Here is an 18,879-nt window from a genome sequence, read left to right as displayed (position 1 = left end):
GGGACTTTGAGAACAGAATGCCAAAGGGAGGTGGTGGGAGAGGGCAAGGATGGAGAACAGGGCTCTTCTCCTTATGGTGTTGAAAGCTATTCCAGGAAGTAGAAACATTTTGGGGATGATCTTTTGTTTGTTTTGTTTTCTTTTGTTTTTGTTGTTGTTGTTCTACGCTTTTCCAGACAGGGTTTCTCTGTGTGGCCCTGGTTGTCCTGGAACTTGCTCTGTAGACCAGGCTGGCCTCAAATTCAGAGATCTGCCTGCCTCTGCCTCCTGGGTGCCAGCACACCTGGCTCATGGAAGTGTTTTTTAAGAGTTGATTAAATCACAATACTCCCCAGTACCCGCCCACCCTCAGGCCTAAACACTTAGCAATCTGAACTAGGTCAACTCCAGCACAGTATACGCGATGCCGTGGCTGAGGAAGGCCCAGTGGCTCCTCCACTGTCCCCCAGCTCTGAGTGAGTGCCCCCAGCACCGAGATACCAGATGATGGGAACATCAGGGAGAAGGCCCATTTCACCTCCAGTCCTAGAGTCAGGAGGAGAGAAGCAAGCTGCAGAGCCTGTGTTGTCTGGGAGCACATCTCAAATCTTGGCAGAGAGGCCAGCACAGTCAGAGGACAGTTACCTCCATGACACTGACCAGGTGCTCCATGCTGGTTGTCTGCTCCCTAAACCTGCCCACCCGCTGTCAGCTCTCTTGCTGCTACAGAGACAATCAAGAAACCCCAACATCCAGGCTCTAAAGCCACCAAGATGCAGGCTAGGATGTAGAGGCCTACAAGGAACTGAGGGCCCACTGTTGCCTTGACTGTCAAACCAGGAAGGTTGGTCGCCCAACTCTGCCCCTCACTTTCATTTTTACCCCCTCCTTTCCTTCCATGCGTCTCAGAAGCAGAAAGGTCCCGAGCTTCAACACCAACAACCCATTTTTGGACCCTGGTTCTATCACTGGGTGCCTGTGCAACCCAGGATGACTCACTCACCCTCTCTGAGTCGCAGCTGTGTCATACTGCCATGCTGACGGTAGAACACCTGCCACGGTTATGATGAAGGAAGGAAGCGACCTCTGAGCACAGCCTGTCACTGCGCCTAGCAAATAGTAGGTTCTTAATGATCGGGCTTTCTCTGCCAAAGAGCTCCCCATCCCGGACAGCTCTCTATTCCTGTTCTGAAAACAAACTTCTGGGTACACCGGTTTCCAGTTAGACACTCTGCGTTCAAGGCAGCTCTCCCTCTGCCAGAAGGGGAGCAAGCACGCTTAGCCCGCAGCAAAGAGGTGCCCGTGGGGGCAGCAAGGACATATTTCTGGCCAGCTGGTGGCCTTTCTGGGCACCTCCCAAGTTCCGCCCTGTACTTGATTGTCCCTACACACAAGGCGGATTCTGGAATCTGTGAGAAGTTTGGCTGCTCCAGTTTGCAAACACAGTGATGCCTGCCTTGGAGAATTGGGGGGAGAGGGCAGCCAGGTGTTCTCCCCAGAGTGCCAGGAGCCACCCCACTGCCTGCATCCCCCACAACCCAACCCAACCTCCTGATCAGAGCTGCTGCTGTTGCCTGGCGCCCTCCCTGCCCCCATCCCGGAACATCTGGTTCCAATCTTCTCCAGATGCTGTGGCCACACTTTTACGGGCAATCACCTCAGCTCTGCTTCCTAAATCAGGCCAGTCTCCATTTCAGGGTACAGTCCCTCTTTGTCCCTTTCCTTGGGACCTCAGCTACCTCTTTTCCTAGCTGAGAGAAGTCACAAACAGAAGACGGAGGAAATTCCGGAGCCCGTAGAACTGGCCTTCCTCTCACTCCACTCTGGCAGGCGGAGCTCTTTTCCACCAAGGACTAAAAGTACAGCTACTGGCCAGGGAGCAAAGAGGAAGCAGGGAAGTTGGGTGCATAGTAGTGCAGAGGAGAGTATGGGGGTCATGTGTGCTTTGGAGGGAAATGGGTACCACCATGTGTTTGTGCCTGTGTTATGTATAGGGGAGCGCCTACCTATATATAACCCCGAGCCTAGCCTTTAGTTCCCTTTACACTCAGCTCTGGAGACAAACTAAGGTCCTTTAGCCACAATCCACCTTGGACTTCCTTTGTTTCCTCCAAAGCCAGTGCCAGGGAAGGGGTGTGCCTCCATCCCTATGTGGATGGTGTGTATGCCTGTATGCATCCCCTTTTCCGGGGTCAGATGGTCCCTAAGCGAGAAAGAATCCCAGCACAGCCTGGAGTGGGTGGTCTGCCAATCCTTTCTCTGCCGGGTACGTACAGTCTAGGGTCGCTCATGTGCTGGGAGTGGTCATCCAGAGAACGAAGCAGGCTTACTTCTGTTCTCGACCCTTGTCCCCCAGTATGAGGACTGTAAGAGTCATTCCCTCTTTCCAAGAGACCCAGAAGGTCTTTCAAAAGGACAGCTGAGGCTCACCCTTCTTAACGACTCTGAGAATCCACACTGCTCAGAGGCAAGAGTCACTCCTCATCCTTCAACCCTGGGCTCACTGCTACCCACTCCTTTAAAATAAGCCTCTGTGTGACATTTGTAACTCTACAGCCCCCCCTGGCGTCATTCTGAAGCTAGGCATGTGGTCGGTTAGCTGGAAGAACATTTGGAAGGGTCGTTAAGTGGGAGACAGCCCCGGCCTGAGTCTTTCTAACTGTCCCACTCATAAACTGATATACTCTCAAGAAGGCAGCCACGGGGGTTCCGAGTGGAATGTTCCCGTTTCTGAATTCCCACAGACACGTGCAAGCCTCTAAACTTCTTTGCGCCTCAGTTTCCCCAAGTGAGGTAGGAATACCACACCATGTAGACCAACCCAGCTGCTGTGTGGACGTCCTCAGCCAGTGCCCGCACAGGAGGCTCTCAGCGGTGGTAAACTGCCCTTGGGTTTTCCTTTCTCCCAGAGCGGCCAGGCGCCATGACACATGTAAACCTGGCCCTGACTCAGGCAGTGCTGGTGCTGGTAAGGTACCTCCGACAGTTCTGGAACATTTCCACTGCAGCTGAGAACCATTTTAATAAGCCTATAATAATAGGCACAGAGGTGACTCAGATCTGCAACCGCGGAGTCCTGTCAGGGAGGAGGGGATACAGGGCTCTTGGGAGAGGGGAATCCAGTGGCACCTGGGTCTGAGCCATGGCAGGCTGTGGCAATAGGGAGGACTCCATCGGGGGCACAGGGATTTTAGGCACACATTCCTTAGACATCCCAGCACCACATCTGGAAAGCACGGGGGGGGGGGGGCGGCGAGACGAGATGATCTCTGAAGTCGTTTCCATGGGTGAAGCTGTGCCTCTGGATCTGAGCCCTACCACCCACTGTAGGATTCGGGCTCACTACTGGGGCAGTTCCAGGTGGCCTCAGGTGGCATACCCATGTGAGTTCCCTGGTGGCTACAGCAACTCACCCACTCCATTCATCTCTCTTCTATCTCAAAGAGAGGCACTACCATATTGCCCTGCATATACCCCAAACCCAAAGTTCATATCGAAATTCAACTCCCAGTGTTGGGTTGAGGTGGCATTGCCCTTCATGAGGATGGAGCCTTAGGAGTGGAATCAGGGCCCTTATGAAGGATGCTGGAAGGTGGACTGAGCTGTGGTTCAGTAGAGTGCTGGTCTAGAGTGCAAAAAGCCCCGCATCCAGTCTCCATGTCCTTATGAATCCTAGCACCCTGGAGGCAGAAATAGGAGGATCAGAAGTTCAAGTTCAGCTCACATAGGGAGTGGGAGGCTGGACTGGACTAGAAACCCTAGCTTTTGAAAAGGGGGGTCTGCTGGAGATACGGGTCAGCAGTTAAGAGCACCAAGGTTCGAGTCCCAGCACCTACATGGTGGTTCACAGCCTTTAGTGTTCTCTTTTGGACAGGTACTAGGTACATGGTGTACTGGCATACACATAAAATTTTTTTAAAAACTTAAAGGCTAAGGAAACTTATTCACCCCTTCCATCATGGCGGGGGTGTGGGGTGCACAGAAAGAAGGCAGAGATGGCTGTCTATGCATCAGAAAGCAGGCCCTCCCCAGATATCGAGTCTCGGTTTCAAGAACAGTGAGAGAAAAGGTCCCGCTATTTGTAAATCTGTGGCGTTTCAATGTAGTTGCCTGAATGGACCGAGACGATGGAGCCCTTGGGCCATGGTGGTTTATTGATGCACATGGCAAGCACAGCACAGGAGGGTGTGCCCCACCCAGGGACAGAGGACAAGGCAGCAGGCCACGCCCATAGCAGCACTGTCAGCAGAGGGGGAGGGGCTTAGGGGTCAGATCCTCTTCTACACACATTTCCCAGGATCCCAGACCTCCGGTGCCATCCCAATGAGGTACCTGACTGTCCACCAGCACCACCTCTGGAGACCAGTCATTTACCTGTCCCTCAGAGGGATGGCCCTGTGGGCCTGCCAGCTCCTGTCCTTCACAGAAATCCAGCGGCCTGTGTGTCATCTGTCACCTCTGAAAATGTGACTGTGACTTTTCCCTCCCTCTACTCTCCCTCCCCACCTGACTGCCCACTCTCACCGCCCTCCTGACCCAGACAACAGCAGGAACAAGATGAACACATGGGGAACCGTGTGGAGAGGGGGATTCATCAAGAACTCCCCAGGGGAGCAGCCCAGATAGGGCAGGAGGTGGCGTGACGGAGAAGCCCACAGCCGGGCTCACACACAGCACAGAACAGTCATGACTCGAAGGCAGAGCGGGCAAGGGAGCGAGCAAAATGCACAGCTGGGCAGGGTGCCAGGGCTCTGCGGGTCACACTCGGTTCTCTGGCTCTGTCAGACCCATCAAGACACGAGGTGGCCCACTTCTGGCTGAGGACTAGGTCTCAGGGGTCTCCTTCCCCCTCCTCGACCCCAGCAACTGTTTTTTCTTTTTCTTTTTAGGCCCTTGTGCTCTCTGAGTGAGGGAGAAGGTTTGCCACGGAATATATCGTCCCCAGACAGAAGAAAGTAAAATCTCAAGAGCCCAGAGCCCTCCAAACTAGGAAAGGAGAGAGGGTACTTTTCCAGAGAGTGGGAGGGAATCTTAAGCAGGCTGGTGGCGGTGACAGAAAGGATGGACAGTTCTCCCATGCAGGAAGAGGGCTGGGGTGGGGGGAAGAGGAGCAGCCAGGGTGAGACAGCAATGCAGGAGCTTATTTATAGAGGGAGGGTCCTAGCCTGGAGGAGTCAAAGACCTGGGGCCCAGCTGAGTAGGGAGGGGGCTGTCTGGGGTGGCCCTGAGTGGGGTGGTTGGGGCTAAGAAGGAGGTGCCCCACAACTTTCTGCATCTACCTGGAGGCCAGGTTACACACGGGCTTTGGCCCAGGAGGCAGGAAGAACTCTGGGAGATAGAGGCCTACTTGAGGCCCAAAAACAGAAGAGGAAAACAGAAAAGGAAGTCATCTCTTGCCGAGAACCGCCCCCACCCCAAGTCCACCAGGCCTGAAATGGGCCATGCTAACAAGAGGACTACCTTCTGTTGTTGCCAGCACGGGGTGGGGGAAGGGTAGATGGGCAGAGTGGAGGGAGCAGGGGGAGGAAGAGAAAGCCAGTTCCCCAAACCTAAGCCACACATTCCCCGCCCTCTTGCCATCTCTCCCCAGGCCTCCAGCTCCCCAGGAGTCCCTAGCGGCCCACGCTGATGTTGCAGGTCTTGCAGCTGGGATCTTTCTTGGCATCGGCAGTGGACAGGCTCATGAGCTGGTGCCCGCTGATCTCGCCCAGCGTGCCCAGGGACAGGTCGACGGGCTCGGTGTAGATAATCTCCAGGATGAGGTCCTGAGCGTGGCGGAAGATCAGCTCTCCGTCTTCCACACTGCAGGTCAGGAACTTGTTGCAGGCAATGTCCAGGAGAGGCAGCCGGTCACGACAGAAGCGGTCCCCCAGGGAGCCCTTGGGTGCCAGTACCAGGATGGCATAGTGGTAGGCTGTGTACATACAGTAGAAGTCCGCAAAGTAGAGGTTGGTGCTGGGGTTGAAGAGGCGCTGGGCAGGGATCTGGAAGCGCCAGCGGCCATAAGGGGAGTCCTGCGGGGGCTGGCCTGTGTTGAACTCCGTATTGCAGCTGAAGAAGACGCCATGCAGCATGCCGCTGGTTGGGGAGCCGTGGCTGCCACTGTTGTCCTTCAGGTAAGGCTGCAGCACGTTCCCGCAGTGGGTCCTGCCCACCAGGGAGGACAGCCAAAGAGAAGGGGAAATGCCATGGGTTAGCCCTGCTGGAACCTGGCTGCCATATGTAGCTAAGCAGAGAACGAGCCGGTCCGACTCCAGCAGTTCTGTTAGCCTGCAGCCCCGACAAGTCACAGACATGAAGTCCTTCCCTGCTGTCTCCCTCGCCAGACTCTGAGGATGAGAATCCTCTGCCTTAGTCTATGTGCCCTGGCCCCCAATAAGCAGCCGGGAGCAGGTGGGTATCCCTTGTCTCATTCTGGAAAAAAAAAGGGGGGGGGAGAACCTAAACAGGAGCACTGCCTCTTCTTTAAGAGAAACACCAAAGACTCTGGTTCTTTACTATTTTCTTAGGACAAGGGTGGGGAACGCCCACTACAGCTGCCAGTAATGATAAAGACAGTAACTGTGGCAGATTGCCCTGACCTAGCTTAGAAGGACATGGACTTGAAGCAGCATCAGCAGACGTGGGGGAGGGTGGACAAGACCTCGTCCTGGCTGTCCTGAGAGACAAGTGACTTGCCAGCCCTTGGTGCCTTGGGCTCAACATCAGTAGGCTGAAGTATTAGATCTGGTCTGTCTTGTCTCTTTCTCTCCCTCTTCCCTGCTCCCCGCCTCTCTCCTCAAAAGAAAGCAATATACACGTGAGCCACTGACAAGTAAGTCTGAGCCTACGCTGGTGGGTCACGTGGGTGGGATCCTCCAAGCCCTGGCCTTTGGTTTCCTACCTGCCTCTCATCAGTATCCTATAAGATTTCCCCCAAAATGCTTCTCTGGAGCCTCTGGACTGCTTAGCACTCAACTTGAGAGCTACCCGGCTGAGATTCCCCAGAACTTTCTTTCATTTGGCCTTCTTCTTCTTGCCTGTGCTCCTGGGTCCTGAAATGGAGAGAGCTAATGCTCGTGATAGACTCCAGTGACTGTCCCAGAAGGTGGGGTCATACCTAGAACTTATTACCTGACTCTGCCAGCAGGGTTCTCTGCCAGGAAGCCCTACTTCAACGTCCTTGATCCTTCCTTAGCCCCAACCTCAAAGTAGTAGTCTTTTTTTTTTTTTTTTGAGATAAGGTCTTGCTGTGTGGCCCAGGCTGGTCTTAAACTTGCAATTATACTTCTGCCTCGGCATTCTGGGATACAGGAAGAGCCGGGAAGGGAGAAGCCCTAGCCGGTCTGTCTTGCCCTACCTGGCATGCTGGAAGTACTCCTTGTGATGGTTGCGGTAGAACACGGAGAAGCGGAGCATGCGGCCAGCGATCTGCTCAGCCTTCTCCTGCAGCTGGGCCAGGTGCTCCTTGGCATAATCTGTAAAGAGGCCGAGCAGGATGAGCTGAGCAAAAGATCCGCTGCAGGATGGCAACTTCTTCCTCTTTACACCACCCACCAAGCCTGCAGGCAACCTCATCCTCTGGACCAACAGGGGAGCTTCTGCAATAGCCTGGACTCAGATGAGACAGGCCAGCTGGCCTTGACTGGGAACATGAAGAACTGCTTGTTGTCTGTTCTCACTTCTGTGGCCGCAGTGCCAGAGGCTCAGGGTCCTCTGAGTCCAGAAAGGACAGAGGAACGCCTGTCATTATACCAGGGGCTCCAAGACTGCCATCCAGTGAAAAGAGGGCCAATAGGAAAAGTAAAGACTTGAGAGGGAAAATACAAGGTCCTTTGGGGAAGGCCCTTCAATCCCAGGGTGAGAGCCTACTCCACAATTAAGTGTGGTGGCTAACTGTAATTCTAAGTGGGGGCTGAGGATGAATTAAAGCCTGGGCCTCAGGTGAGCGTTCAGTAAAGAGGGGCTAAGGCACTGGCTGTCTACTTGAGCCTCTCTATTTGGGAGAAATAAAAAGGGCTGATAACCAGGACAGGAAAACTGCCCCGAGACTGGACGAGGGGCCTTGGGACCTGCGCAGAGTAGTTAGGCTACACAGTGCCTTGGAACACATTGGAGGAAGGTGCCCTTTTCTTATTGTAGCGCCACGGTTCTGTGTGCTTGGTCTCTGGGAAAAGCAGGGTAGACCCAACTACACCAATTCCAGATCTTCAATTTAAATTAAATACCCACCGCATATGCAGTTCGGGGGCAGGGGCAAACCAAGATGCCTCTCCTACGAGGAACAGGAGTGCCTCCCTAGTGCAGGTACGGCAACTCAAGGAGACTGGGGGCACAGAATTTGGCAGAGGATGGAGCCAGCAGCCTTGGAGGCCCCAGGGCAGGGAATGTTCTCTGCCCCTTCCTTGTGTCAGAGAGCAATCTGGAGCAGATCTCACATGGACACCAAAGGGATAGAATATTCTGGGGCAGCTCCTTGGCTATCGGTGACAAGCATACACAGGTAGTGTTTGTTCATGCTAGAATCTGTGAGTTGGGCTCTGCCTAAGAGACCTTACAAGATCACCAGATGGGAACCATTTTCCCAGGATAAGGAGATACTTAGGATAAGCAAAATGTTATTGAGCCACCAAATGACAAGGGGTAGACAATTGATGACAAAAACATGATCTAGTCAATACAATGGAATAACCTTATGAAGGAATGAAATTCTGGGAAATCATACAGCACCTGGGTGTCTTACTGATACTCAGGTAAAAGAAATAAGCTAGTCCCCAAAGGGCAAACACTTTGATCTCATTCATTCAAGCCACCTTGCAGAGTCAAAAATCGGAAAGACAGAACAAACAGAGGTAGGCATGGCCCAGAGGAGAGGAAATGGGAAGTGAGGGCTCCTAGCTTTGCAAGATGGAGAGGTTCTAGAGATTGGATGCACAATCACAGTGTAAAACCACTTAAGGCTTCTGTGCTTAGAAACGGTTCACACGGCCAGTTTTATGTTACATCTATTTACCTCAACGACAAATATATATTCTTGGGGCTGAAGGGATTGCTTAGCCGTGAAGAGCATTTGCTACTCCTGCAGAGGACAGGAGTCTAAGTCTCAGCATCAGCATAGGGTGGCTCACAACCACCTGTAACTCTAGTTCCAGGGGATTCAACACTCTCTTCTCATCTCTGTGGGTACTCAAATGTATGTGTGCACACACAAGTACACATAAAAATAAAAAATGTACACACACACACATACACACACACACATTTCCCTTGAAAAAAGGCCAGAAAGAAGTTCCATTCCTCATGCAGGTGGCATTGTCCATGTGTAGACTGTGCATCTGTCTAGGCAGACTCCCTGCCACCTCTCTGGCTTAAGCATAGCACCCAGGGTGCAGCAGATGTTTCTGTGTATGCCAGGCTAAGATGAAGAGTTTCCCCCATGGCCCAACTGAGCCAGATGTGCTACAGGGGCAGGGTATCCATGCAACATCAGGGTCTCACCTCCAGTGCAGAACTCCACAGTCTCACTCCAGCCAGACACCAGGTACTCCCCATCGCTCTGCTTCACCGCTGTCTGCACGGCCACACTGTATTCTGTACGGGGACTCAGGAACCAGTGGCCTCTCACTGTCATGGGCAGAGGCACTGCCTTGGCCACGAGCTTGGTGGGGACATCCTGAGGAGTGGGGTACAGATGGAGAACCAAGGATCAGTCTTGAAGTCACATCCCATCTTGCCATTATTCTGGAATCCCCACTTCCCCAAAGCATCTCTCCTCTTCCTCCCAAGGAGGATCGGAGTTTCAGAGACTCCACGGTTCGGTGGCCCAGCCACCATCTCACTGAAGAGGCAAGCAGCGGCTTGAAGCTACCTCCTTCAAGCCCCATGATGCCCCATTCTCTTGAGAACTAAGGAGAAAGGCCACTAGGGAGGAGGGCCCCAAAGTTGAAGGTGGCGAGACCTTCATTTCTGAGGGAGACTTTGAGAAATCTGCACACTGCAGTGCTGTCTCCACGGCAACGGCAAATGCTGGGAAGCCAGGGAGGAAGAGAAAAATATGCCTTATTCTTTGGGGGGAGGGCCAAGGGGATGGTGTGGAACATTCACGTCACCGTGGCAACTGGCCTGCCAAAAGACACCCAGATCTGGGGAGCCAGATTCAGAGAGAGAGAGAGAGAGAGAGAGAGAGAGAGAGAGAGAGAGAGAGAGAGAGAATAAACGACAGAGAAACAGAGAGAGAAGAGAGAGAGAGAGAGAGAGAAGTGCGAGCGCCCACACCAAGGCTGTCACCCTGGGAGTCAGTTCCTTCACACTGAACTCTCCCCGGCCTATGCATGCAGCTGGAGAAGATGAGAGATTCTCTCCCACCTGCTCCTATGCTGGCTTTTAACCTGGGGAAGGGACACACCGACGAGCATCCTCCTACGTGTCTTTCTACACCTAGGAAATAGACTAACAGGCAGGGACGCAGCAGGGAATACCTAGGACTGTGCACAGTATCACATACCCAGCTAAAAGGCACCTACGTAGCTCACCCAACCACAAGTATGACCCTTGAGTCCTGGGCTGAAGTTCCAGCCATGGGGAATTACAGCGTTGGCGCTGTGGTACGCCTGGGACCAAACAGCACGAAACCATCTCTCACGGAGTCTTTTCAACAGCTCTACAGGGGTAGTGTGGTCATCCCATTATTACCAAGGAAGGGACTAAGGCTCATAAAGGTGAGATCATTTTGGCAAGATGACCCTGTGAGAAGAGTCTGGATTTGGGCCAGGCATCTACCTCTTCTCTATTTGTCTGCTTTCTTCCACGTAAAATGGGAGCGGGGAGAGGTACCAGGACATCTTTTACTCACCCGGTGTTTGAACTTGTTGGAATTCTTGTTTTCCTTCTTGTTGAGGTCAATGAAGTAATGGGTGACCCTCTCCAGGTCACTGTCTTCCATGGCCCAGGAGATACGGAAAGAGTCACAAGTGATATTGTTGATCTCGATGCTGTGGGGGGTGGACAGTAGTTCCATGGTCCCCTCTGGTGTGGATCCTGTGGGGGGATCGAGAGCCAGAGGAAAGATTAGCTTCTCCCTCCCATCACAGGGCTTTCTGGAATGTGCTGCTCCCATCATGCTTTGAGAGGTGGAGTTTCTCGCATACCCATCGAACGCCCCCTGCCTCATCGAGGTGATGGAAAAGATGGCAAGGGAGGCTTGCCTGGATAGGAGGAACCCGAGGTGAGACAGGATACCCTCTGGAAGGGGCTCTTGGCTCTCCTTAGAGGGTCCACAGAGCAGACGGCACCTGACAGGTGGCAGAGGCAGTGGGAACGCTGCAAACACTGGGCAGGGACAGATTTGCAGCAGATGGAGCTGAGGAGGGAGGGGCCCTTAGCCAGCAGGCGTGAAAAGAGAAAGGGTGGGAGGGGAGAGGCTTGGGAGGAGGAGGTACACAGGAAGCACCTGCTGAGGGGCCGAGGCCTGAGGGTTGAGACAGGTGGTAGGTCAGGGGCAGCCAGAGTCCACAGGTGCCAAGACCCTGTGACTCTGGCTTCACTCCTCCCTCCCTAGAGTGACTGGAACAGCTAGGGGCCCTGCTGTGGAGGCATGGAGGGACAAACGCTCGGCATAGATCTCTGGCGGGTGGGGGCAGAATGGGCCAAAGCCTGCCTTCAGCTCTTTTCGGTCCGTTACTTTGACGTGCCGTTTCTGTTTTCACAGATTCACTTGACTTTCTTTTTTTCCCCCTTTATTTCCTTCTCTCTTCTCTTCTTTTCTAAGAAAAGATCTTCCTATGCAGACTGGAGTTTGAACTCACAATCCTCCTGCCTCAGCTTCCCAAGTGCCGAGATTGGGAGTGTGTGCTTACTTTGCTCTTTTAAAGAATTCCTTTTGGTCGTTTTGAGGCAGGGTTTCTCTGTGTAGCTCTGACTGTCCTGGGACTCCGTAGACCAGGCTGGCCTCCAACTAAGAGATCTGCCTGCCTCTGCCTCCTGAGTGCTAGGATCAAAGATGTTTGCCACCACCCCCGGCTTAGAGAATTACTTTCAACACTGACATCTATTGGGGTCCAACAAACTACTAGCATCTCACACAAAGTCTCGGGGATATATAGGTACTGTTATCCTCCTTATACACCCCCAAAGTTGTGGATGCCGACATGTCCACATAACCAGCAGATTACTTACACTCTGGAGGCCGAGTTCTTTCTTATGGACTAAGGCTGTGTGTGCATGTATGGTGTATATAAGCGATAAAACTGTGTTCCCGCTGTCTACGTCTCTCTTCCTTCTGTATTCTTCAAGTGATTGAATTTTCCTTTGCCTCTGACTCCCATTCCTTCAGGTCTACCCCAACTTTGTGCCCTTTGGGCATGGAAAAGACTACAGCATTATCTTTCTTGACTGTGCTTAACCGGGCTAGAGTTAGCTGGGCTTGTCTATAGCCTGGTTCTCCCAGGAATGGGGCACGTGGGGGAGACACAGAACTGAAGGTGGACTCGCTCAGGGCCTTTCCTGGCTTCTCTTCGCAGCCCGTCACCCAGCACATCTCCCAGTACCTCCTTCTCTGCTCTCATCTTTCTTCCCCTTCCCTTGCCCAGGAGCTAGGGTGAGGGCACCTTGTGCCTGCAAAATCAGGTACTTTTATTTATAGCTCCCAGGAAAATCCAACCCACATTTTCCTGTCAATTAAGCCTGCTTCAGAGCATGGCACCACTAAATTAATCCGTGGACTGCCTGGAAGGCAGGTCCAGGGAGGAGTGCAGGTAAGGTTGATGGCCTCATCTGCCCAGGTGTTCCCCAAGTCCCAAGTATTTTTTTTAGCTTCCCTCCCTGCAGCCAAATGTTCCTGGCTTCATGCATAGGAAAACTACGGTCAGTGAACAAGGGGGAGCTACCAGGTCTCCTCCAAAACAAGATAAAATGGGACGGGGTATCTGGAAACAACGCTACAATAATACTTCTGTACGTAATTTTGGAAAGAGGTGTGGAACAGCAAAGGATTAGCAATCCTGACAAGGAGCTTCTGAGGGAGCTTTCTGTACCCATGAACATGAGTACACACTCCCACCTGAGCGCTTGAGTGGCTCCCACCTACGTGGGATCCAGCCTACACCTGCCCTGAGCAGACACCCGTCCCTCCCTTGATCCTTCCTCACTTTCGAGTCTTCCCAGAGGCCAGGGCAGCTTTGGTGGTGGGTGGAGATTCCAGGCCAGGTGCTTGCTCATCCCTTCTCCTCTCCAACTCTGGGAGAGCTGCACCCCACCCTAGCCTAAGGTCTGGGAGAGTGAGAACAACCGACCCTGTGAGGACAGCCAGCCAGCACGGACGGGAGGGCGGGTGTCAATCCCGCTTCTGAACACCCAGCTGCCTAGGGAAGGGCAGCCTGTGAGAGACGGGTTGAGGCAACACCCTAGGAACACCCACACTCCCATGTGAATCCACCCTAAGCAAGCATGTACACACCCCCACGCAGGCAGGCATGCACGCACATACACATGCGCAAGGGGTGCCCACACTCCCTCAGCACACACCTCCTTAGACATCCTCAAATCTCCACGCTCACCTACGCATGGATGTACCCTCCTCCACCTGGCACATTCTAAGAATGTCCCAGTATTTCCTCTTCAAAAAGCTGTTGCCTTCATGACAACGCACACATGTTCATGTCCACAGGCTCACACATACCCACATGCGTGTGCCCCTCGGCATCACAAATCATATCTGGGGAGAAGAGGAAGCCACAGGCACCAACACATATGCACGATGCCTCCCCCAAGAAGGCAAGCAACCCACAAGACTGCCTGTTCACACATATGTATTCGAGCACACATTAGTCCTTGCCTGGATCCTGATATTCCCCATGGAGGTTCCGAGACACAGACTTTGAAAACATGTTTGCCTCTGACCACGTTGGTCAGCCTGCTTCTTCACAGGCCAACAGGTTTGCGCACCTACTCAAGTTTGCCCACAAACAGAGGTTTGTGCCCACACTTCCCACCTACCCACCTCGGCTTGCCCCAAGTTGCCCCTCCCGCATAGAAACAGCCTGGTTGCTACAGTACTCCCTCAGCATGTACTCCCACCCACACGACAAGTGACATGTCCACCCCCCAAAATACTGCCTCTTGGGGCCCCTGCCCACATATGCCCACAGGCTACTCAGATAAACACTGCCCCCGCACACATGTACCCCACGCGCAAAAATGTTCTGAAACATGTTATAAGCCGGTCAGAAACCCCAAAGGAACCTAACTGCGTGGAGACAGACCTACCTACGCAAGCTAGCCTACAGCCTCCTCCCCACCATGCAGACACGTTGTACACACTGGGACCCCTTCTCCAAGCTCATTCCAAAAAGCCACTGGCATGTCATACATAGGGAAAGCTCCCCCACCCAGCTGAACCTTTTGGCATCGCCGGCTGCACAGAATGGTCACGGGGTAACTAACTGTGTCGCCCCGGAGACCAGATCCAGCTGTTAAGCTCTTTGCCAAGGACTTAGGGGAAAGGGGACAAGGTCGCCAGGCCTGGCAACCCAGAGGGACAGCCAGGACAGTTGTGGGACCCTGGTGACTATAGCTCTCAGCCTTTCAGGGTAGGCAGGATGGTTTGGGGAGAGAAGCGCACTTACCTGGCTTTAGCCGGTCCTGCAGAGGGAGACTTGGAAGAGAAGGAAAGGCGAGACCTCTCTGTGGATGATGAGCTCCCCACGCAGGGGACAGCAGCCTGACGCCTAGGTCACAGGCAGCCGGGCTCGCTTGCTTCTCTCTGGGCTACCAGAGAGGCTGCTTCCATGCCCCACAGGCAGCCACTCCTGTCTGGCTCTGCAGCTACCGCTACTGCCCCCGGCAAGAAGACCGAGAAGACGACGTTGCTCGCAGGCAGCCCAGCGAGTGAGTGCACAAGAAGAGAGAGGCAAGAGCGAAATCAAAGCAGCGTGGAGGAGAGAGAGGCAGAGAAATCGAGAAGGAACGGGAGAGCCAGACCGAATCTGGCTCCACCAATGGGATCAGAGGCTGCTCAGCGTCAGGTGATAACAAGCAAGCTTGGTCCCTGCTCGCCCAGGCTTGTGGGAGGGGGAAAGGGCAGAGGGTCCCCAGGGAGCTATACAGATGTCCTTGGAGGCAGCAGCTGTGGCTTCTGCCACATTTTCCCCATTCTTCCAGGACAAGATGCCTTCCAAAGTCAGTCAACACACCCCCTCCCTGGAAATCTGGGGCTTAAATGCAGCTCCCAAACTTTAAGGTGCTGGGAAAGGGGTGGAGCTTAACCCAAGGGCTCCGGAGGCTGCGTAGGGGAAGGGTCCCAAAGAGGTAGGTGAGCCGGCTTGGAGAGACCTTATCTTCAGTCTAGGTGATCTCCTAGGGCATCTTCACCAATGCCACGGCTCCATTTTCTTACCAACTCTTATCAAGAGACACCAGACAGCCCCATAGCTTCAGAGACTCTGGAGTGTCCAGGGAGAATCTTCTAGCTGCTTAAATGTCTCCAAAAAAAAAGGAGTGGGAGAGAGGCGTTGTAAAAAAAAAGGGGGGGGGGATGCACAGAGGCAAGAATGTGGGGGGGTGGAAGGAGACACAGAGCTTTGAGTGTTCTTATCCCTTACCACCCTCCAGGATCGAGGTCACCAAAGAAAGCCCTGACACTGCAGCCATAGGGCTGGCTGTCTGCAAGACCTGAGGACGGCTGGCAGTTCCCAAAAGTGTAGTCAAGGAAATCTGATGAAAGCAGCAGTGGCCAAGAGTTGATAGTATGATGAAAAGCCCAGGTTTTGGAGTCTGATGGGAATGGAAAGAGCTCCATGGTTTTCTAGTTGGGTGACCTCGGACCAGTGACTCTGAGCTTCAGTTTCTTCATTTGTGAAGTGGGAAGATAATACAGGTTTATTGTTATTGCGGAGTGAGATCATTATGTAAATCATTTCACTCTGGGCTTGGCACCTGAGAAGTGTCTGTCAACCAGTCAGAGTTGCTATCGTTCTCATCGTCGGTGGCAGTCTCTGCCCTGCAAAGTGCCCAGGTTTCTAGGGGAGGTAGAAAGGACGTTTAGAGGGTACACTTCGATAATAAGGAGCCTCTAGTTGGCCCTTCTGCATCCTCTGATACTGAGAAATTAGAGCACTTATGAAGGACCCAAGTTCTATTCCCAGCTCACAATTATCTTTCCGACTCCAGCTCTCCGGGAATCCCATGCCGTCTTCTGGCCTCTGCTGACACTGTACACAGGTGGTGCTGCCGTACAGCAGTTTCCTAGGAGATCAAAACATTCCATCTGACAGGGGAGCTCCTTCAGCAGGAAGGTAAGCAACTCAAAACAACTTCCGGAAGTCCCTGAAACTGACCAGATTCACTACTGCCCCTCCTTGCCAGAGTAAACAGTAAAAACTGAGAGCCTCTCAGAGGAATGAAGCCGAGCTGCAGAGAAGACTCTCAGACAAACTGAGAAGCTGGTGAGACTGGAGCCGCGGTGTGGAAAAAGCAGAAACCAGCTGAGCTTCTGGAAGAGGTGTAGACCAACAGAGGAACCTGGAAAAGACACTCTCCAACTTGCTAAGCGGCCTGCAGGCTTTGTAAGTTGTGTTGCACATTGGGGTGGGCTTTGGTGGTGCCGCTGTCTCTGAGTCATTTCTGCTCCTGTAAGTAACCCTTCACCCATATTCCCAATAAAACTCATTGGTTCACCAAGTTGGTCTTTGGTGGTATTTGTTCTTTAGTCTGTCATGAGCTCCCTATCTGGATGTATGTGTTTTGTCTTCCCGTGAAAAGTTTTGTCACACGCAACAGGCACAGCAGACATACATGCAAGCAAAATACCCATCCACGTATAATAAGATAAAATTTCAAACATTTTCCCATATTGATTTGTGGTGGTGAGGCTTTTGCTCAATTGGTAGAGTGCTTGAGTATTTGCCCGGAATGCACAAAGCTCACCCCAGGAGTGGCAATGCATGCTTGTAATCTAGTCCTTAGGGGGTAGAGGCAGAGGAAGATCAGACTTCAAGATCATCCTAAGTGAATCTGAAGCCAGCCTGAACTACATAAAATTTGGTTTAACTGTATTTGTGTTGAACTTGTACAGAGTTTTATTTCTTAAACCTCACGTAATATTTAGATAACATTAGATAGTAGAAGTAAATTATGGAGATGCACTTAAGTTGCACGTAAGCTCCATGACGTTTTTAATGCAAAGTACTTGAATATCCTCTGGTTTGGGTATCTGCGGAGATGTTGGAACCAACCCCATCAGTGCATGGAGATGGTGTCCAGCTGAGTTCTGGGTACAGATTAAATATTCAGAGCAGGGAGAGAGGCAGACTCCGAGCACAGAGGAGATGGCAGCTGAGAAAGGGTGATGGGGTGAAGAGGAAGTGACGTGGGGACAGCTGATGCCACTTGACCTCAGAAAGCAGAAGACATGAGCTAAGCATCAAGGGACATGCATGGAGAGTGACTTGGGGGGTCTGTATTTATTGGCGGTAAGGGTCAGAGAGGGTGCCAGACAGAATGAAGTATCCACAGGGTGTAGAGCCAAGCAGAAGCCAGGCCTGCCTTAAATGGGCGTGAGAACCTGAGCGAGTCTGGTCAGATCATGTACCACAGACTGTGGAGTGGTGTGTCACACAGGCGGGATTAAGCACCCCTTTGGCCAAACACAAGGCCCTGCCCCTCACACACCCACGCTAAGATGTTGAAACTCAGAAGAGGTTTGAGGCATCGCCACCCAGTTAGGGACAGTTTCAGTTCTCTGGCCTAAAACCCCAAGAGCAACCTGAAGAGCAACAAGGGAGGAAAAGGCAGGTTCTCTGTGACTCAGTTTCCCTTTCTTGAAATGGACGAATCCTGAACCATTTATGCTTCTCACCTTCTCAAGATGGCACTTGAAGTCTCCCTGAGATCATGAGCCTCGGTGGTGGTGAATAGCAGTCACATGAATGACCCTTTGTGCAACCGGGTGCCCGTGAGCCAGATGAGCAGGTGAAGACGCAACGCTTTATGGCTCATGCCTCTTCATGCCTCACAAGGACTCCTCTCAGAGCAGGAGGGAAACTCATGGTTAGAACAAAGCACAGCCAAAAATAACTAGCTGTACATAGGAAATCTACCGAACAGCCAAGAGGATGATGTGCTTCTGCTATCTTAGTTCGATTTGGCTTCTTGTTTCTTTAAGACAGGGTTTCACTATAGCACAGTAGCTGGCCTGGAACCCGTTACATAGGCCTTGACCTCACAGAGATCCGCCTGCCTCTGCCTCCCAAGTGCTAGGATTACAGACATGTGCCACCATGCCTAGCCACCAGCTATGCTAGTATAGTAACTTTTTCTTACACAAGTCACACATGGTCACTGTAGAAATATGTGAGTACTTCATTGTAAAACTTAAGAGCGGGGCTGGAGGGATGGCTCAGCTGTTAAGAGTTTTGGCTGCACTTCCAGAGGTCCTGAGTTCAATTCCCAATAGCTACATGGTGACTCAAAACCAGCTATAATGAGATCTGGTGCCCTCTCTAGCCCGCAGGTTACATGCAGGCAAAACACTGTATACACAATAAATAAATATAAGTCCTTTATAAAATTTAGAAGGGAATTAAACTGATTGGTTTTCCCATCTTTCAAAAATAGATATATGATATATGCACATCGTTTATTCCAAAAGTGGGAGGAAGAATTGGAATGTGCTTTTCTGATTTAGCAATATCCTTTTCTTTGTGATATGGTCTAAATTGCTGTGTTTTGTTCTATTGTTGGGTCTCTTCTGGAATCCTCTACTCATCTGATTCTCTGTCTCTCTCTGTCTCCTAAACAGTGAACACACTTATAGCAAAATTTCTTTTCATGTCTTAATTATACTTTTAATAATTATAAACACTTAAGTAAGCTATTAAAATACAGATTTAACAAGCTATTCTTTTAATTTTATTTGTTTTTAATTGG

At 52.1% G+C, this 18,879-nt stretch overlaps 1 protein-coding gene across 3 annotated transcripts; it reads right to left on the bottom strand.

The window, feature by feature from the left end:
• Positions 1-4,111: 4,111 nt before the first annotated feature.
• Positions 4,112-15,351, bottom strand: Phyhip (phytanoyl-CoA 2-hydroxylase interacting protein). Of its 3 annotated transcripts, none has more exons than XM_048421967.3 (5): positions 14,580-15,351; positions 10,811-10,995; positions 9,457-9,631; positions 7,319-7,436; positions 4,112-6,126 (listed from the first exon to the last, which is right to left on the bottom strand). In XM_048421967.3, the coding sequence occupies exons 2-5, from the start codon at positions 10,973-10,975 to the stop codon at positions 5,592-5,594; spliced, it is 993 nt and encodes a 330-aa protein (XP_048277924.1). In that variant the 5' UTR covers positions 10,976-10,995; positions 14,580-15,351; the 3' UTR covers positions 4,112-5,591. The 3 variants fall into 3 exon arrangements, with proteins under 3 accessions (XP_048277924.1, XP_085554821.1, XP_085554820.1); XM_085698695.2 differs by lacking the exon at positions 14,580-15,351 and adding an exon at positions 11,163-11,304; XM_085698694.2 differs by lacking the exon at positions 14,580-15,351 and adding an exon at positions 11,106-11,244.
• Positions 15,352-18,879: the final 3,528 nt, after the last annotated feature.

This window comes from Myodes glareolus, chromosome 12, assembly GCF_982192425.1.
Source record: "Myodes glareolus chromosome 12, mMyoGla1.1, whole genome shotgun sequence".
Taxonomy (NCBI): domain Eukaryota; kingdom Metazoa; phylum Chordata; class Mammalia; order Rodentia; family Cricetidae; genus Myodes; species Myodes glareolus.
This window is presented reverse-complemented; position numbering and strand designations above follow the sequence as displayed.